The 22,109-nt window shown below is 35.4% G+C and overlaps 1 protein-coding gene across 1 annotated transcript in view; it reads right to left on the reverse strand.

Annotated features, from left to right (window-relative positions):
• The window catches only part of LOC136024824 (fibroblast growth factor receptor-like 1), a 63,581-nt gene that overhangs the window by 22,251 nt on the left and 19,221 nt on the right, over positions 1-22,109 (reverse strand). Inside the window, exons 2-5 of the mRNA XM_065700304.1 lie at positions 21,296-21,368; positions 10,866-11,144; positions 4,309-4,454; positions 2,493-2,664 (exon numbers count right to left, since the gene is read on the reverse strand). Coding sequence (XP_065556376.1) covers positions 2,493-2,664; positions 4,309-4,454; positions 10,866-11,144; positions 21,296-21,350 — 652 coding nt within the window. The 5' untranslated portion in view covers positions 21,351-21,368. The remainder of the gene's footprint in view (positions 1-2,492; positions 2,665-4,308; positions 4,455-10,865; positions 11,145-21,295; positions 21,369-22,109) is intronic.

Consider the following 22,109-nt stretch of genomic DNA (forward strand, 5'->3'; position numbering starts at 1 on the left):
ATGAAAATAATTTCTACCAGCGACTTGAATTTGCTTTCTATCTGGTTGCCCTTCACTAGTCAGATGGCAAGCGTGCCCCTCTAAACATCGTATATTTGTCTTTAAATTTGACAATAAGCTTTATTACAAGTTAGCGATCGTAAATCACAATTTAGGATGAAGGGCATCCACATAAGGTATTGAGCCTTCGCCCAGTCGCCCAGCGAAACCTTTCATCCAGTCGCAGAAGCCAGATTTCTGACTTACGGGAGCTTTATTTTCCGGTTCCAGAGTTAATCAAACCGGCCAAATTTGCTCCAAAAACGGCACTGTCTACATTGTTGTTGATGATCAATCGTTGTGACAGAAGATGGCCATGCTTAACGAGAATATGACAAACCAAATGTAAGAAACACATGTTGACATACTCCATTACTCTGTCAAAATAATGTCACAAATTTAAGGGTTGGGTAATGAATCTTTTCCCATTTCCACTGCAATGAAGGGTGACTAATTGACGTCAAAATATTTTAGTCTTGTTTCAGCTAAGCACTGCGCTGACAGTGTGGCGTCCATAGGCCCTGGGTTCAAGCTAGGGCGTCAAAGTTTTTACTATTAAGTTGATAGTGTGTGATGAGTGTGTCAAGAGCGTGAGTTTTCATAACAGCAAGCAAACCACGCTTGGCGACATTTATAGTGTGTTCGAGTATTCCAAGATTACTAATCCAAACAGTCCAATTACTGATCCTAAGCGTTTCATGAGACGTGAATTACGTCAGAGGTTAGTAGGATCACTACTTGAAACGCTTCGGATTAGCGGTCAGACATATTACACCTGCTAACCCTAGAAAATGCAGGATAAATGAGGACAAATTATGTCATACATAAACAAACAATTCAATTTTTTCAAAAATAGAAAAAATATATGAAATCACTTGCGGAGATAAAAAAAAGACAGTAATTGTGAAAAGTGACTAATCTTGTTATTCGCCTAGTTGCCTATAGAGTTTCAGTTGACAAGTTGCCGGATAAATATTTGTTGTTATCTTTTACAGATTACATCCGGGAAAGTTAATATTAAGTATATAAGTCGGATAAAAGAGGCTCAAACGCAATCTTATTAATTTGGATTTGAGATTGAATATATATAGAACACATAAGTCTTAGTATATGATATAGAATACAGTTAATATCTAATTTGCGTCATACACGCAGGAAGATGAGTTCATAGGAAATTTCTTTGCGTCAAAAACACCTACTGTCGGATCTCGGGGGGCCTTGGCCAATCCCGAGATTTTTCTGGTGCCCTCTTTCCCTGTTTTTTGTCACTTTCTTTTAGAATAAATATGTCAATTTGGTCAATCATTGACGCCCTTGTCACATCCCCCCCCCCAGATTTTGCTCATTTGCACCCTTGTCACATTGTCCCTCCCTAAAGATTTTGTTCAAGATGCACCCCTGCAAAACCCACTTTTTGTGTGCTAGCATATCCCTTTGACCCTAGGGAAATAAAGAGCCTAAGCAATCTTATCATTTAATATTTCTTTGCAAACAAGAAACGCTTGTCTGGAAGACCTTCTTTTGAAGTTTCATCACGATTTGCTTAACAGCAAATAACGGAATTACTGCGTTAGAAATGTAAGTCAAAATGTACCTTTGATGGTAGAGGTACCATCAATGGTACCTTTGCAAGGGAAACCTCTGCAAACCATCAAAGGTACCTTTGATGGAAAGTCCAAATTCTGTGTTCTCTATATGCACTATATGCAGATTTGTTTCTACAGTGTGAAGTGCATTTCCTCCGACTCCACGAGTTGAAGCTTAGAATGGGTTGTGGGTAGATCTTTTGTGGATTGTAGAAAAACAACTGCCTAATATATATTATGTGTATATGTGTGTTCTTTTTCCTTTTTTATAAAGTTATATTTTGGTTATGTCTCAAGTGGTTAAAGAGCATCTGTGTTTTGTTTAGCTCAGTGAAACGGTATTTTCTTTCTAAATATTATTATGATTGTTTCAAGTATTTTGTCATGGGATGCTCGGTGTTGGAAGGGGGCGTTAGTATTTTTTGTCAATTGCCTTTGAATTTTTCTTTTAGAGTTCCTTATTCCAAAAAAGGAAGGAGAAAATTTTCATAAATTGGATATTTTGTCAAAATTGAGCTTAAAAACTAGCATGAAAGTTGAGTAGTTATCTGTTTCTTTTGTTTTTTTTTATAGAATTTTGATGTTTAAAGCATAGTTCCTTGTCAATTGGATTTGATTGTGAAGTGTCGATACAATTTTTCCAGTTGGGAGGGTAAGAAAAATACAGTGTTTCGGACCCAAAAATTCCAGACCTTCCTGTGAGGCTGCTCTGAGTAAAACCTTTCTCGCTCGGTTATTTTCTACAAATAAAACTTAACTTTTATAAAAATCAAATCATCTTTTTTTTTAGAAAACTGCAAAACAATGATATTTAGCAATGATTTGTTAAATTCAAATAAATAAAGGTTCTAATAATGAATTTCTTACTTCCAGAAGATGCAGAATCCAATATTTGTAAATGATAAGACGTGTTGATAGATCCATGAATATTTTGGGCAAAACAGACATAATTCCCTGTATCTTCAACTGTTGCTCGTGGAAACAAAAGAGAAGTGATGCCGTCGGTAGCCATACCAGTTTTTAATAACATCATGCCGTCCTGAAATAGTTAATATAGCTTTCAAAAGAAAATTCAAGGGTGGCCACTTTCCGCAACCTGGTGCGGAATCCGAACGTCATCTATGCCGGACGGTTCAGCTGTGCTTGGCAAGTAGCGCTTGGGGTGTATGGATCCTAAAATTGAGTACCGAAAGTATCCAATTTTATTACTTATCAATTTACTTATACTTCCCTACATTTTGGTAGCGTGAAGTAACGTGCTGATTATACCAATAATCAGCCAGCTTTTTTAATTTTCAACTGAAATACAAATGTTATTTCAAAGGAAATTTTGATGGACCTAGACTTCATTTGATTTTCGTAAAGCAAATATGGAATGTTTTTTAAAACGGAACATTTTCTGGTTATTGTGTTTTAGTTAATGAATAAAGCACCGAGAACTAGCCGTTCTTTCAACTTTTTGGACGGCAGGCAGCGACTGAGGTTGGGACCCTGCCCCTAGAATTTTCCGTTACTTTTGGGCTCATCTTATTTAAATTATAAGGTAATTTTTTCAATAGCCCCCCGCCCCGAAAATTCTTATATACGTGTCTGTTTTAGATACTGCTGTCAAAGGCTTATAAGCGCACATTGAAGGCAATGGAATAATTTTTTTCGCTAAGACTGGTTCATATGTGCCCTCCTCAAGTAACACCAGAAAATTGCGACATGGACACTTCAGGATTTCGAAATAATATTTTAGAAAGAGTCCTGGATGCAAACAGACATATTTAAGTTTTTAAAAAGAAGATAAAGATTCTTATTATCCTAACAAGTTTTTGTTTTTAATGAACAAAATATCAAAATGATTTAACCTGTTAGCACTTTTTGAAAAACTCGTTCTTTGAAAAACTCGACGTTACTTGAAGTTTACAATGAATTTTTCACTCGTTATCTGAATGCTATGTTTATAAAGTCTACTTACGGAGAAATTTCCCATTCGAAACATGCTTCAGAGAAATAACTCATGGAGAGTTAGGTTAGCCGCTTATTTGGACCCTAGAACACCGTAAAAGAAGGGAAAAAGTATAATGTAGTACTTATTACCGAACTTTACGATTTGGTAGAGCTTATGGCAACAATTTTTACATTAACAGCTCTAGAAATTGATTTTGTTTATAAAATAGAGCCTTAATTTCAAAAATTTAGCACAATTACATTGTAATTGTTGCTTTTTATGCTAGTTCCGTTGGAATACCGCACAAAATTTTAGATACATGTTTATAGTGCTAATTATGTCCAACAATTTGATATTTTTTATTCAACCGCATACCATATACTTTTTTTTATTACATTTATTCTTTTTACTTTCCCGATCCACGCCGAGGCATCTATAAGATCATAAAATGTAATATATATAATTATGTCTTTGAACAATTGATTACTTATAAACCTACGAATAAAAAGAAAAGAAAAAGACTGAGTGACGGAAATGTGAAACTGCATACATTTTTGTTGCTTTTGAGCGACTGGCTACGATTTTGCCTACCAAATAAAGAGAGAGAGAGAAAAATAGAGAGAGAGAGAGAAAGAGAGAGAGAGAGAGAGAGTTATTTTAAAGGTATTAACAACAAAAAGAATCACGATACAGCACAGGAAAAATCTGTAATTTTATGAAAAGCAGAAATGAATCAGCATCTGTTACCTTTTTCCAAAACGTTCTTGGTGTGGGTATGCCTGTAGCTTCGCAAGGTAGCTTAACATAATCACCAACATTTCTAGTTAGGTATTTTGGCTGGGACATGGTCGAAGGCAGGAAGGCCAAGTTTATCTTTTTGGAATTTTCCTCATCTATAAAATATTAGCCTGTTAATAAATTAAAAATAAGATTTGCACAACACTTCATTATACTAGAGGGTTATAAAATATATTCTTTAAGTTGATACTAAAAAACCAAATACACTAGTGATTGAAACTACAGTCGCATTGTTTTGTATCATATTAACGACCATCTGCAGCGTGTTGCTATAGCTTGGTTCAAAATTCGGCTCCTGTATTACCAGACTGAGGTCATACTCACTACGCAAACAAAGGACAAATTACTTGAGCAGAGTGGCTGAAATAGCGCAGCAAGGGAAGCGAAAATGCACCATTGGTGCATTTCACTAAATATTTTTTGGGTGGAGTTCAAAATGAACTGAAAATTAGATATTGCAGGCATGAGTGGAAACAAAAAAAGCAAAGAAAACATAACAAGGGTGTTAGAGACAATGTCACCAGATGGGCACAAACTGTGTACATTTTGCCTTTTCGAAAGCTACAACTGAAAATTGGTAAAATTTAGTCTTCACTGACAGATTTCCAATAACAGATTCCGAAATCTGAAACAGAAAAGCATTTTTCTTGACAGCTAAAATTAACTTTTGTCGTCAAAATTTTCTGTTTTGAGTCTTTAATTTGATAAAAACATATTTTTTCCAGTTCTCTGGTAGGCCAGAGAATCAAATAAAAGCGAGAACTAAAGAACATCTAAAAACATTACATTCTGACTAATGTACAGAATTCGTCCCTATCAACAATGGAAATTGTAATTAAATAACTAAAAAAAGAAATAGGTACTCTTTATACTGGTCTTACAATATAGATTAAATTACACAGAAAAAAGGAAGTTGAAGGTGCATTTGACAAAGATAACTATTGGATGGGATATATTGATGAAGAACAAAAGAGAAATATGTGAAAAACAAAAGACAAGCATGGTCCTTGAAGGTCGCCTCTCTCAATAAAGTCATTTAGATAAGTGACATCAAATTCTTCTTCCTTATGCAATGTAATTATGACATTTCAGTTATAAGCTTCAAGAAGGTATAAATTCTTCAACTGATTTGTGAGAACGAAATGTTTTCAGTTTTTAAGAATACAAATTCTTAAAAATCGACAAGAAAAATGGAGTCAAAGATGAGAAATTAGACTGGCTGTTATTAATGCAACTATCTTCAAAATTGCAGGCGAATGACAATGATCTGATATTTTTTTTCAGGGTCATGAAAAAGCAGCCGAAGACATACATTTGAGACAACAGTCTACTTGGTAAGGCCCTTAAAAGTACCAGTTGTTATTTTAATTATGGGTTCTTTTATTTAACTTAGAATCAATTTTATAAATTTTTAATCAAGTTTTATATTCGACTAGTATCCAAGATCTTTACAAGAGTTAGGCAACAAACAAATAAAATATAATTTCAACTTCTTGAAAACAGAGAACCCTTCCTTCATATCACACAAAATTTCCTTGAGAATTTCGTCTTCATTTTCATTCTCATCCGTTGGTTTTTTGATGTCATTATACATGTCATTGGTAAATCTATTCAGCAAAGCAGGTATAGGATCAAGGATCCTGCAGTCCTTTCCCTGGCAATTTAGTCAAAGTCAGATGAAGCAAGTTTTGAAACTGTATTTACAGTTCACCAGGGTCACGTCCTTTAAGAAGAGAAAGCGGCAGCTGTTGGAAGCGTGGGCTCACAGCAGCATTCAGATAGATTTGAGGAGAGAAGACTTTGATCTTCTTTAAGAGCATAAGGTTATGGGATAGCTTTTCAGTGTCTCACAGGCCACAACTTTCAGAAAGTTATGGTACCTTCGTAAAGTTTCGTCTTTCCCCAAACTTGACTTTGGTGAGTTGTTAAGGGCAAGCTGGAATTCAAGTCCAAAATCAACTTCAGCGTTGGGCATGTAAATTGAATCAAGGCCAGGTTCAAGACTGAAATCGATTGAAACGCGGTTTATATGCAAGATTCGTCTCAATAAGATGAGGATAAAAGATTCGACTTCTTGTAGAAGATAAAATCGTTAGCAGAAGTATTTTGGAAGAGGAAGTTAGTTTTCAGAAGTTTCCTTAGAATCAGATTAAAGAATGGCAAGTATAGTTTATGTGCCTCATCTTTGAACATATCGTTGAGGAGGAGGACACTTGAAATCACTCAGTGATAGTTACTCGCTCAAAATGTGAGGATAGTTCAAGAAAAGACCCAAGCACCTTTTCTACCAATTTTTATCTCCCTTCTTAAGTAGGAAGTAAAATTGCTGGTAAGCAGTGGGCTCATACATTGGGCTCACCAAAATACAAGGAATAAGTTTGCAGAAGCATATAGTCAATTGATGATGGTAGCTCTAATCCAGCTTTTGATATACAAAGATAAAGAGAATGGCGGATACATTTAAATAGCACAATATTTGGGTTTCCCGTTTTTTAACGGAGTCGTGGATACAAAGAATTGTGAATGCCAACCATATCGCTCGCTCCATCAGTGCCTAAACCTACACAGTTATTTACTTGAATCCCTATTTCGTCAAAGAAATCAAAAAGTATATTTATCAAAGCGATTTAGTAGTGCTTAAAACTTCAATGAGTCTCAGAACACCAGTGTTCATCATTTTCAGCTTCGCTGACTGATGTCTAACATAAATAACAAATATAGGTAAAAACAATAATAACATAAATAGCGAACATAAAAAACTCCTTGTAATGAATCAAATTATCGGGCAGTAGTCCTAAGCCTGTTCTAAGCCAAATGCATTCAACCACAATTTCTTAAAAAAGGATATATAGATATGTGTTAACCCCATAGGACTACAATATTCCATTACCCTCTAGTGTAGGTGTTCTATCTGGTGGCAAAATTCTTTTCATCTTTTTTTGTGCTTTATTCCTTTTGCATGGCACATAAGGTCAGCCAAGTGAGCCGTTAAAGTGGATCTACGTACTGGGTATGCTGAATTAGTATGCTGAATTACCATCACTGTCAATAAGTTTCAGTCACTCTTTTAGTTCATTCAGCTTTTACCACTCTTTTCTGTATTTTTTATCAGAGATATATTTTTATCAGGGCGACATGTTTTTTTTGCCCATGTTGGGGTTACCTCACGTGCGCTGCTGGCCGAGTACTAAATTAATTCATTCGTTAATCTTCAACTCAAAATATTACATTATACTCACACATCTCCCAAAGTTGATCAATTAGCCCTTGGGCCAAGAATATGACAATTGCAGTTTGTGCTTCTTTGATTAAAAAAGAGAAAATCCTTCGGATCCTAAGGCATAAAATTTTGGTGCGATCCACATTCCAGAAAGGTATAAAACTCTCACTTTTCTTGGGCAAATTATTAATAAACTTATTCATTTGAAGCTAGAAATTTGATTAAGTTTGGTTGTTATACCAAAATTTCTTTTGAAAAGAATTAAACAGTCTTGACCTAAATATTCTTAAAATTCCAATTTCAGCAATGCACAATTAACCTAGCTTTGTCAGAAGATTATGAATCCTTCCATGTACAACGGATAATTTTTCCAAACTTTGGGCCATTTTCTCAAATCTGTGCGATTCACACTAGCTATTTCCATTTTTTATTTTTTTTTTAATTAAAATGGATCCCTTGAAACTTTAACACGATATCATACTGTACTGCAATAGACCCAGTCCCATAAAAGGATATGGAGATGGCCTAGATACTCTTATATCACTTTTGGTCTTACAAAGCCATGAGAAGTTTCAATTTCTGTTCAAATGAACTCCCTTGCAAAATTCTACTAGCTCCAATTCAATAAGATTACCCCAGTTGGAAAAAAGGGAAAAAAAAAAAAAATCAAATATACACGCACGCTTGAGACGAATCCTTTGGCTTCCAAAATTTTGTGGTATAATTTTATCAAGATCGGGTTACTTTGGAGGCCTCCTTTTTCCACTTTTTAGGAAATTATGCAAATCTACTTACGCAAATAGCTTTTGATGGACACATTTAAACTGAAAATATTTTACATGATTTGAAATATTTATTTTTAAAGCCAACAAATTTTTACATATTCTGGAATCATTAGATCATGAAGATTTTCTCGATGGATAGATTGTTTCCAAATTTCCGTTAGTACTTGCCCATTATTCAGAACACACTCAAGAATTTTGATCTGCAAGATCTGGCAAAACCGGTTTAACTATCTGTATTCGGAGACAACTAGTTTAGGCTCAGGGGAAAAACTACGTTGTAGGTATATTTTAATTCAATATTCAATATCTAGAGTTGGTATTTTGATTTGATTACTTTTGCAAGCAGCCCCACTATAATCACCCCCCCCCCGGTATTTATAGGTTACATAATAGCCACTCGGGAAGTGAAGTTCGATTAAAGCTAATGAAATGAAACAAAATAAGATGAATATATAATAGCTTAGAAACAAATTTTTGACTCTTTCTCTCAAGCCTCCTTTTTAAAACAGTAAAAAACCTTAGCGTAAAGAGCAGGGCGTTGAAGAGAGAACAGCCCCTTTCATATACGGGGTAATTTCTGCTCGTTTTAAGTTTTAATGTCGCTCCTTACTTTCAGTTAAAAACACTTTTTTTTATTTAATTTCTGAGCGTTTTTTTTTATTTAATCCATGTTTTGATTTCGGCTCTCCGCAGATGAATAATTAAAGCGAAATTTGGATATTTATTTATTTGGCTAAATGGCTTTCCCATAGTTTTGATCGAATGGTTTTGAGAAAAAAGGAGCGGGAGGAGGCCCAGTTGCCCTCCAATTGTTTGGGTACTTAAAAAGGCAACTAGAACTTTTAATTTTTTACGGACATTTTCATTAGTGAAAGATATACGTAACTTACGAATTAGCTTACGTAACAAACCTCTATATTCGTATCTTTTTATTACGTATATGAGAGGGTTCGCCCACTCGTCAATACCCCGCTCTTTACACTAAAGCTTAAATTTTTTCCCCTGAATCACAAAGGCCGTAGAATAAATAATTGAAATTACTAAAAATACTTAAGCGTAAAGAGTGAGGTATTAAGAGGAGGTGAACGCCTTATGTGCGTAATATTTTCTGTTCGTTTTAAGTTTTAATGCTATTCTTTACTTTCAGATGAAAAAACTTTTTCATATTTATTTTTTCATTGTTTAAAAAAAAATGCTAGAAAATGCTGCACCCCCTTCATGGAAATCCTCTTCCCCCATGACAACTTCCTGCATGGAAAGTTTCCCCCACATAACCCCCTCTTCTCAGCCCCTCCTCCCAACCAAAAAATCCCCCTGAAAACGTTTGTACATTTCCCAATAACCATTACTATATGCAAACTTGCAACTTGCAGCCCCTTCCACGGGGACTGTGGGGGAGTAAGTCGTCTACGTTTTTCGACTATGCTGAATAAAATGGCTATCTCAGAATTTTGATCTGACGACTTTGGGAAAAAATGAGCGTGGGAGGGGGCCTAGGTGCCCTCCAATTTTTTGTTCACTTAAAAAGGGCACTAGAGCTCTTCATTTCCGTTTGAATGAGCCCTCTTGCAAAATTCTAGGACCACTGGGTCGATACGATCATCCTTGGGGAAAAAGACAAAAAAAACAACAACAAATAAACACGCATCCGCGATTTGTCTTCTGGCAAAAAATACAAAATTCTACATTTTTGTAGATAGGAGCTTGGAACTTGTACAGTAGGGTTCTCTGATACGCTGAATCTGATGGTGTGATTTTCGTTAAGGTTCTATGACTTTTAGGGTGTGTTTCTCCCTATTTTCTAAAATAGGGCAAATTTTCTCAGGCTCGTAACTTTTGATGGGTAAGACTAAACTTAATGAAACTTATATATTTATAATCAGCATTAAAATGCAATTCTTTTGATGTAACTATTGGTATCAAATTCCGTTTTTTAGAGTTTTGGTTACTATTGAGCCGGGTCGCTCCTTACTACAGTTCGTTACCACGAACTGTTTGATTTAATCACTAGATTAGCGCATTATTAATGAAAACACCTCAGCAGCACCCAAAAGTAAGCTGAGTTAGGTTTAACGCTAGCGACTACAGTGCATTCAGACATGGGTTTAATTCAAGAACGTAGGTTGGGTGGATACCTTTGAACGCGCGGCCACCTACCCTTTAAAAACACGTGGTTTTCACGATTTGTCGCATTATTTCCATTTAATTTGGTTGTGCGTGAACTTTATATCACGTCGGATGTCAGGTACCAGGGTCTAATAAATCAACCAAGCGTGTCTTTATATCTCATTGTAAAGCAGACTTAAACAATAACTTAAACAATAACAGACTTAAAACGCAGAACTTAAAAAGCAGACTTAAACAATAACATACTTAAAACAATATTGTGACAAATGGAGTTTAAGGAGTTTGAGTAATACTACATGATGATTATTTCTGAGAGGAAAACACTATAATCAACGAGAGTTGCTGATTTGTATAGGACATTACTTTAGACATACCTAGGACAATCAAATCTAAAAATACACTTTCTGAACCGAATCCATTTACACCAGTGCACTTGTAACGGCCGCCATCATCTTTTCTTGCCTCTTTAATTCGAAGCATATTTCCTGCTATTTTGATTCTATGAAAGTCCGATTGCACAACCTCTCCATCTTTGCTCCACTCAACGATTAAATTTCCAGTTCTTGACTTTACTGGACAAATTAATTTGACATCTAAGCCAAGACCAGTGATCATTTGACTTTGATAAGCATCGAGCTGTAGTTGAGGCGGCTCTGTAAGAGAGAAAGAGAAATATAAGAACAAATCATCAAGGAGAACAAGTGAGATTTTGCCCTGCCCTTTTTAAAAGTGATTGGCTCTCCTGTGTGAAATTTTTAAGTGTCTAAGCCATGAGAAAGTATGAAAAGTTAAATTCCCCTTGATTGGTTCTCAGTATGAAATTTTAAGTCAGAAAAAAGAAGGAGAAATAATTCAGTCGCGAAATTTTTTTACAACTAGTCGCTCTGTTTCTCTATGATAACATTGTACTAACATTTACCGCCTCTACAACCACTTGCTTTTCACTGAGCAGACGTCATGGAGCCTTAAGTAATACCTTAGCCTTGTTTCATTTGGCGTTTTACAGACGCCTGATTGTTGTAGCAAAACAAAGTAAAGGTTTTGAGAAGTGGCTCTCCAGGAGACATTTTAAAACAAAAAGAGAGGCATTTTTAGATTGCTAAAATGCCTAATTTAATGCTCATTTTTTATGGTTAAAGCCATGTTTGTAACAATTCACCATCGCCACCACGCTTCTCCTCTGATGGGCCCATATCAGGGCCATCCTAAGGGCCCCGTAGGATATACATAAAACTAAAAGAAACACCTAAAACAGTCAAATTCTTCCTTTATAATATGCAGCATTTTTTACATTACTACTAACAACTCACTACCGCACCAAGTCGCCTGAGAGCAACCCAGCTACGGATGCTCCTCCTCCATCCCAAGCTATTCAAAGCCATCCTCTTTACACGAAGTTCCCATTTCCTCCCAGGAAGTTCACATATCTGTTAAATCTTTCTTTATGATGTCAATTAGGGAAGCCATCTATAGTGGCTCAACAACTTCCTATTGTAACTAAAGGTATTCATATTTTTAACGGATTGACTTAGATAGTTTAATACAACAATCTTAAAGTAATTTTTTCACTTTCAAACATGTCACAAAGTTGTACATCTTCTGACCAAACGTAAAAACCGTTTAAGACAATCATTAGCAATTTTTACGTCAAATTTAATCCCCCGCACAACTTTATAGCATATTTTTGTTTTATCTCGCTTTAATAAATTTCGAAACAAATGCAAAAAACACATTTTGTGACCAAATCTCACACCAGTTTAACATCCTTACCAATTACCCATTCTTACCACAATTATCCATCCTTACCACATCCTTACCAATTACCCATGTCTAGTATAATTCCCCCCACTAGTTTATAACAGAAACACCCCTTATTATTTTCGTCTTGTTTAGACTCTCGAGTAATTATCTAATAGGCTCTCTCCAAGCTTCATCGGAAGAAAAAATCGTAAAATGGGATTTCAAATTGGCGGTCTATATCAGGATGTTGGATATTTTCTTACGTCTTAGGTCATGATCTTATACGCCATCTGGAAGTGTGGAAGTTGACATCGTGAAATATGTTTTCCCATGAGATCAAAGGTTAAATGACAAGGAGCCTTAATCTATTTTGAAAAAATATCAAGGAGGGAAAAAACGTTATTATGTTATCTTAATCATTCAATATATTGAACGTCGTATATCTCGATTATTCTGTTATCATTATATTTTATTATGGTGATCTTTCAATGTGATTAATTAAAAAAAAAAGCAAAAAAGAAGCTTATCAAGGAAAGTAAAGTGTTACATTAAACCAAAGACAAGCAGAAGCAAAGTTAGATAGTAATTTAAATTAAAACAAATATAAATCACAATCAATGAATAGATGAGACCAAAATGATCAGAAGTTACAATGAATAATCGAGTTAAACTTAAAAAAATATAAATTACCAGAAACAAGATATAGGCTAATGTCCTAAGCCTTTTAAACTCCAGAACGTTGTATGCGCGTTACTGAAACAGTTTTTGTTTCGAACAGCCTGTTTTAATTTGCCTAACGTCAAAAAAAAAAAGAAAAAAAAAAGAAAATCACCACAACAACTGAGACGAAAGAATTAATGAAAGTTGGTCAAATTTTAAATATATACTTATATTGTTATAAGTATAAATATATAAAATATTGTTTGGACTACATAGAACAACTCATTCCCAGTTTTTAAATGGCGATCTAGGTATATGGCCGCTAATAAATTACAGACTAGTCTCAATGATTAAAATTTGGTTGAGAGTCGTCCAGTTACCGAGTGACAGGCTGCTTAGGGCAGCTTATGAAGATTTACTCTCGCAGGGGAAAAAAGATCATGGCCACTAAAAATGAAAGACATTTTAGACAAAACAGGGTTTTCCTTTGTTTGGAATGAAGAGAATGAGATTAAGATAGTACTAGAGAATCAAATGATTCAAAAATGGAGTGAGGAGATAAAAAAATCGAAAACTTTGAAGTTTTATAAGGATGTTAAGGTGGTTTACGGGCAGGAGTTCTATTTTAAGCTGAATTTACCAGATAGATATTTGACGTTCTGGTTGCAGCTCAGGGCTAACCGTCTGCCAACGGTGCAAGATTTATAAAATATTCTAAGAAAGATGTTCCGATGAAGACAGATATACTTGCCCGCTTTGCAGAGTTAAAGAGGATTATTTAGTGCATTGCTTAAGTCGGTGCCAGGGGCTCTCTACGATAAGGGAAGGAATATTTGGAAATAATGAGTTGATACTTCCAGGTGGCTTAAATAGTAGGCTACATCATCTCCATTTTGTTTGTAGAGTGGCAAGTTATCTGGAAATTTTGTTAAATAAAAAAAAAAAACCTCAGTATAAAGTAAATGTAACACTTTATTTATGTATTTTTGCGAGTGTTAAGTGTTCTTTTTAATGGCCGTTTTTTCAAGTATTAAGTAGGCTACTAGCATTAGGTTAATGCAGTATTTCATTTAAGCGTTTTATGATGATCGCTGATCAAAGTTTATGTTACTTGTGCCTTTGTTTATGTTATTGTACCGTGTTCATAGCAGTATATTTGGCTTTAAAATACACTCTATCTATCTATCTACCTATCTATTGACAGAGAAGGGCTAACGCCCCCTAAGCTTTTTAAACGCCCGAACGTCATTTAAGCGTTACTGAAAACAGTCATTATTTCGAGCAGTGTGTTTTTATTTGTCATAACGTCAACAGAAAAAGAAAGAAATCACCACAATAACTAAGATGAAAGCTAATGAAGTAGAACAAATTTTAAATATATAGGGATATTCATTCTTGCAATTCCCAGTTTGGTTTTATTATGGATTCATTTATTTATATAAGGTCATGTTTGCAGGGATAACAGCAACCTAGCAAAGAGTGACCCATGGTCTATAGTCTATATAGTGAACCATGGTCTATATCGACGGTCTATATAGTCACTAAGAGTGAACCATGGTCTATATCGATGGTCTATATAGTCACTAAGAGTGAACCATGGTCTATATCGATGGTCTATATAGTCACTAAGAGTGAACCATGGTCTATATCGATGGTCTATATAGTCACTAAGAGTGAACCATGGTCTATATCGATGGTCTATATAGTCACTAAGAGTGAACCATGGTCTATATCGATGGTCTATATAGTCACTAAGAGTGAACCATGGTCCAAATCGATGGTCTATATAGTCACTAAGAGTGAACCATGGTCTATTCGATGGTCTATATAGTCACTAAGAGTGAACCATGGTCTATATCGATGGTCTATATAGTCACTAAGAGTGAACCATGGTCTATATCCGAAAGTATAAAACCGCGCGTTTTGAAGAAAAAAGTGTTTAGAGCCAAAACTACTATTCAACACTGATTAAGAAATATAGACTATTATTTTGATTCATCTTAATGATATAAAGATTTATTTTTATAGCAATATATACAAGTTCATGGGAATCTCCATGAAGAGCTTGAAAACCCTTGAAAATACTGCTTATGGTGATTTCTGTTCGTTTTAAGTCTGACTTGATTGTTCAAGTCAGCTTGTAGTTTTATTTGAGATTTTTTCCAGTTATCGGGCAATTAAAGGAATAATATATATTAATTTTAATATATAAACAAGTTTTAAATGTATACTTATATTGATAGAGAAGGGCCAACACCCCCTAAGCCTTTTAAACACAAAAACGTTGTTTGAGCGTTACTGGAAACAGTTATTATTTTGAGCAGTGTGTTTTTATTTGTCATAACGCCAACAGAAAAAGAAAGAAAACATAACTAAGATGAAGAGCTAATGAAAGTAGACCAAAGTTTAAACATATAGTGATATTCATTCTACAGCTCTAAGTCATTTTGGTTTTATTATGGGCTAATTTATTGATATAAAGTCATGTTTGTAGGATAATATCCTTGATCTCCTTAATATCCTTAGTTTTAACAGTAGTAGTAGTAGAATAGCATTAAAATTAATTGTAGTAGCCTAAGCTTTAGTGGCAGCAGTAGGAAGAGAAGGAGCAATAATGGTAGCAGTAGCAGTAGTATGAATAGAAGCACTAGCATTAGGATGCAAATATTTTCTTTTGGTTAGTTCAACGTCCCTTACAACAAGCTCAGTTATTTTCACCTTCACACACCAAGCCCTTCCAAAGATATTGCTGTTATACCCTTTTCACGGCGTGTTGTGATTCCGTTCACCTTCCCCCTCAAAATTTCTTGAAAATTTCACTTTCATACCTTTAAGCATAGTTGTAATAGTAGTCACAGTAGTATTATTGATATTGCTATTAATAGTATTGAATAGCTGTAGTATAAACCCGTAGTAGTAGTAACACATATTGCCTTTTGGTCAGTAGAACCCTCTCATCAAATCCTATATATTTTAACATAATACAATTAGCCGTTGCTATGACATTGCTGATATGTTCTTTTGATAACATGCATGCTCATATACTTCTTGAAATTTTCATCTGAATGCTCTTAGCCTTATAAATAGTTGTCGTAGAAGTAGCAGTAGTAGTTGTAAATGTAAGAGTAACAGTAGTATCAGCAGTAGTGTGCACTGCTGCCTTTCTGTGAGATGATCTTCCCCTTTAAGCATTATCTGAAAGTTCCAACTTAATGCCCAAATCAATTCTTGAGATATGCCATTTTGACAATATGCATGCACAGAGCCGTCTTCTGATTTTGTTCAAATTTTCCCTCAGTACTGCAAATGGAGTAGTGTGGTAGTAGTAGGAGTGGTAGATGTAGTAGTTTTGGTAGCGCGTAAATATTATCTATTTGATCACCTTCCTTACCATTTCTTGAATTTTCCATATTAATATGCTCAGTAATTCCTGTGTTACGGCCTTTTGACAATCCGTACACACATTACGCGTTTTGATTTAGCTCAACACTCTCTTCAACATTCTTTGAAAGGCTCACTTGAATGTCCTCCGTCTTTTGGAAAGTAAAATTCAAACACGCATACCCATATCACTAACATATGCTAGGTGTATACACAAATGAACAAATTTCCTTAATTGTAGCAATTGTCCTGAGGACTGTGGGGAGGTTGACATCCCCATAGACATAATTACTAAGCTTTTTAACAATGCTCAACAAAATAGTTCTCTTAAAATTTCGATCGAATTAGTGGAATGATAGGCTTAGGGGGCGGGGATTGATTACCTCCATTTCCTTCTGACCATTCAAAGGGCACTAAAATTTCCAAACGAGCTCCATCCAATCCGTCTCATTATTTTATATGATTACACGTTCAATAAAAGCTTTATATGGTCCGGGCACAACTTCATCCCCTGCCCATGGGCTCTGAGGGATTAAGTCCAGCCTAAAGACATTGTTATACGATTTCTGGACTATTGGTAACAAAATGGCTCTCACAATTTTAAGTAAATACGTTTTAGGAAAAAAGGATGTAAGGTAGGGGAGAGGGCTAGTTCCTCTTCATCATCTTTGAATCTTAAAAAGAACAGTAACTATAAATTCACAGTCAAATGAGCCTCTTCTAAAGTTCACACGACCACCCCTTCCGTAAAAACCCTATATATCCTTTGGGCATAACTAACAAACCTTACCCCCAGACTATGAGGGATTCTGTCAATCACAAAGACCTTATTATGTGACCTGTGGACTATTTTAGAACGAATGCCTATCACAAAGTTTCTATAGGATGTATTTGTGGAGATTGCGACGTGGGGGGGGGGCGTCCCGATATCACGTTGACTCTTAAAAAGGGACTAGAACATCTGTTTCACAATTCGAAGAGCCCCCTTCAGAGTTTTATGAACATACTTTCCATAAAAACCTTATATGCCCTCTGGGCATAACTTACAACCCTTTCGGTTAGGGATGGGGCGTGTCTTCCTCAAACACCCCATTCCTGGACGTCTCAATTACGCTGAACAAAATGAATATCTCAAAATTTCGATTAGATGTGTATTGAGAATCAATGAACATGGGGGGGGGGCTTGTTGCCCCCCGATTACTTTTGAAAATTGAAAAGGGCACTAGTCATTTCAGTTTCCACTCAAATGAGTCTGTTCGAAGTTTCTACGACAACAAATGGTCATCTAAAAATTTATATCAGATAAATTTTGTGGAAATAGGAGGTGTGGGGGCATCTGCCCTGTGATCCTTTTGAATCTTAAAAAGAGCACTAGAACTTATGATTACCAGTCTAATAAGCCCTCTCTGAAGTTTATACGACATAATTCTCTGAAATAATTCTCGGACTTTTTAACTACGCTGAACAAAATGGCTATCTCAAAAATTTGATTGGATGTGTCTGAGGAAATGGTGGATGTGGGAGGGGGGTTAGTTGTCCTCCAATTATTTTCGATTATTAAAAAGGGAACTAGCCCTTTCAATTTTCAATCGAATGAGTCCTTTCTGAAGCTGCTTTGACAACTCCTTCGATACGAAGTACCCTGATCTAAACAAAAATAATAATAAAAAATAAATTACATTGTGCCAACATAGCTCTTTACTTAGCAGCACTATTGCACTGACTATGATATTGTATATACACCGTTTTGACAAGATGGATGTACATAGTGTCTTCTGATTTAATTCAATTTTCCCCTTAATTGCGATTTTGTCCAAAATAGATGAAATTTGCTATAAATATGCTTCCGGGGAAGACATGGTCCCAACAGTACTTGGGAAAAGGGCCATAAATTATCCGATTTACCCATTTTTTCAAGTAAGTTTTATAGGGGAACAACTGGGTATATTTCTTGTTCGGTGTCTGATATGTTTGAAACTGTACTTTTTAATACTTTTTAGGGGAGCCTGTTAAAGGGGGACCGAAAATGAGCCAACGGTCTTTTTTCCTGGTTAGGTCGAAACTTTAACCTACAAGTCCTTGGGCCAAGGGGGGAATTAATAAAAAAAAGTTTTGTTTGGGGTCAAAGACTCCCCCCTCCACTCTTCTTAAGAAAATATGGCTGCAGAAAGGACTGAAAACTTTCTCTGAATGATTCGAAACATATCCTTGGGAAATTATTTCCTTGTGTTCAGGGGACCCAAATGCAGAAGGAAACAATAAAGAAAAAAATATTGGTTCTCTCCAAAACAGTACACAAAAAAGGTAAAAAAAGCGAAATTTCTTTAAGAGCCTAAGTCTTAAAACCATAAGTCTCTTGGCAAAAGGGACCCTAATGTACAAAAAAAAATAGTTTCAGGCTAGGGGCTTGCCTTGCCCTATACGGCTCTAAACTTTTTCAATCGGCTTGAAACTTGCATTCTTTAGTTCTTCTGCCATGAATACCCTAATATACAAGCAAAATTGAAAGATTGTCTGCACAAAGCCGAAAAAACTGAGCACAGAAAATGTTTTTTCGGCTTATATTCGAAAATCATTGGATCAGGGACTACAACTCGTAAAAAGAAAGAAAATAATAATAATTGGTTCACCCTTAAATGGGGTTCTAAAAAGTGTCAACAAAGTTTTGTTTTCTAAATGGAAACCTCAAAATGCAGTTCCTGGTCAAGCAAACCTTAATATACAAGAAAAACTTTAGCTTAGAGCACGGACCCTCTCAAAATCGTATTTTAAAAGGTCAAAGAACTTTTGTTCCAATTGGCTTGAAACTTTCAATGATCGTTAGCAGGACAAAGGGAATTGATTACACCCGTATTGGAAAAGGATGGTGGTAGGGGTCCCAGAAATGAACCAAAAACTTTGTTGTATTTTATCAGTCGGAAACTAGTAGCCTTAATTCCCGGTTCAAGAGCAACTTAAGAAATTAAATATGGAGATAGGGTTCTGAAAAGTAACGGTTTTAAAGGGGTAGCCCTACTCTTATTTGTGGTAATTTATGTTTGTTTTAAGTTTTACCCGATTATTCATTATAACTCGTGCTTGTTCTGGGTTTCATTTTTTTTGCATTCGTAGCATTACCTTTGTAGGTTAGGTCAGTTTTAGGTTTGAATTATTAAACAAATTTGTTATGCTCATTTGAATTTTTAACACGAATTTTTAATTTGTTTAAAAACCAAGTCTCTTTTTTAATTAATTACATAAGCTACTCTATAGCTTACAGTCAAACAGTTCGTGGTAACGAACTGTAGTAAGGAGCGACCCTGCTCAATAGTAACCGAAACTAAAAAATGGAATTTTGATACCAATTGTTACATCAAAAGAATTGCCTTTTAACGCTGATTTTAAATATACAAGTTTCATCAAGATTAGTCTTACCCATCAAAAGTTACGAGCCTGAGAAAATTTGCCTCATTTTAGAAAATAGGGGGAAACACCCCCTAAAGGTCATATAATCTTAACGAAAATTACACTATCATATTCAGCGTATCAGAGAACCTTATTGTAGAAGTTTCAAGCTCCTATCTACAAAAAAGTGGAATTTCGCTTTTTTTGCCAGAAGACAGATCAGGGATGCGTGTTTATTTGTTTTTTTTTCCAGGGGGTGATCGTATCGACTCAGTGGTCCTAGAATGTTACGAGAGGGCTCAATCTAACGGGAATTAAAGATTTAATGCCCTTTTTAAGTGACAAAAATTGGAGGGCATCTAAATCCCACCCACGCTCATTTTTCCCAAAAGTCACCGGATCAAAATTCTGATAGCCATTTTATTCACCATTGTCGAAAAACCTAATAACTGTGTCTTTGGGTAGGACTTACTCCTCCACAGTCCCCGTGGAAGGGGCTGCAAAATATAAACTTTTTGACCTGTGTTTGCATATAGTAATGGTTATTGGGAAGTGTATAGACGTGTTCAGGGTGAATTTTTTCGTTGGGGGGGAGGAGAGTTGAGGGGGGGATGAAACGGAGGATCTTTCCATGGAGTAATTTGTCATGCGGGAAGAGAATTTCAATGAAGGGGGCGCAGGATGTTCTAGTATTATTTTAAAAAAACAATGAAAAATAAATATGAACAGTTTTTTCTACTGAAAGTAAGGAACAGCCTTAAAACTTAAAACGAACAGAAATTATTACGCATATGAGGGGTTTACCTACTCGTAATACCTCGCTCTTTACGCTCAAGTATTTTTAGTAATTTCAAATATTTATTCTACGGCCTTTGCGATTCAGGGGTCATTCTTAAGGAATTGGGACAAAATTTAAGCTTTAATGTAAAGAGCGAGGTATCGACGAGGGGTGAATCCCCTCATGTACGCAATAGAAACATACGAATATAGAAGTTTGTTACGTGAGTTAATTCGTTAGTTACGTATATTTTTTACTAATGAAAACGTTCGTAAAAAATTAAAAGTTCTAGTTGCCTTTTTGAGTACTCAAAAAGTTGGAGGGCAACTAGGCCTCCTCCTTCGCTACTTTTTTCTTAAAATCTTCCGATTAAAACTATGAGAAAGCCATTTAGCTAAAAAAAAAAAAATATGCAAATTTGGTTTTAATTATTTATGTGCGGAGAGCCAAGATCAAAACATGCATTAATTCAAAAATGTCCAGAAATTAAATTAAAAAAACAAGTTTTTTTAACTGAAAGTAAGGAGCGACATTAAAACTTAAACGAACAGAAATTACTCCGTATATGAAAGGGGCTTTTCCTCCTCAACGCCCCGCTCTTTACGCTAAAGTTTTTTAACTGTTTTAAAAAGTAGAGTTAAGAGAAAGAGTCAAACTTTAGCGTAAAGAGCGAGGCGTAGAGGAGGAAAAGCCCCTTTCATATACGGAGTAATTTCCGTTCGTTTTAAGTTTCAATTTCGCTCCTTACTTTCAGTTAAAAAGACTTGTTATTTTTTATTTAATTTCATAAATACGTCAGCAACAAAACACACATCAAGTATTAAAGTTAAAACTTAAAGAAGAATATTCTAAAAAACTTACCGCTTGCCAGAACCAAGACCATAATTGAAAAAAGAAGTCCTAGTCGAATAAACATTGAAGTTTAACTTTGTCCCTATAACAAAAACAAATTACTAAATATGGTGTTTTACATCTAACACGAGTATAATAAATTCAAGATAAGATCTCAAAGGCAAACACTCAAAATGATTTTTTTGTACTATGACATGAATTGAAAGTTTCAAAGAACTAAAACAAAGCTCATTTAAGCTTTGACAACATTGCGACAATCATAGGTAATTATCATACTAGTAGACCAGGAACAAATGTAGAGGGGTTTTTTGGATGCACTCCCTCCTGGAGAATTGGTAGGGGGGGGGGTGAAAATTGCCATAGTCCTTATTGAAATAGTAAGCGAATTTACATTTTTCTTTTCAGAATGTTGTCTCACCCGAGTAGAAAATCTTTAGTAACAGAGAAGTTCATATCAAAGACTTCCAAAAAATAATGCTCTACTAAAAAAAACAAGAGCTAAGAGCTCATATGGCACTTGTGACGAGGTCGGAAGAGCCAAGACCTCATATAGCATGAGCTCTAGGAAAATTCTAAGAATCAATAGATTGATTTAAAAGGAAAATCAGAGGCTTAATGCAGGTCAGGATTTAAAATAAGAGCTCTGAGACACGAGGTCCTTTTAAATATCAAAATTCATTAAGATCCGATCAACCATTCGTAAGTTAAAAATACCTCATTTTTTCAGTTTTTCCTTTCCCTCCAGCCTCCCAGATGGTCGAATCGGAGAAACGACTGTTATCAAAGCAATTTATCCAGGTCCCTGACATGCCTACCAATTTTC

The sequence above is a fragment of the Artemia franciscana genome, chromosome 3 (genome assembly GCF_032884065.1).
Source record: "Artemia franciscana chromosome 3, ASM3288406v1, whole genome shotgun sequence".
NCBI classification, from domain to species: domain Eukaryota; kingdom Metazoa; phylum Arthropoda; class Branchiopoda; order Anostraca; family Artemiidae; genus Artemia; species Artemia franciscana.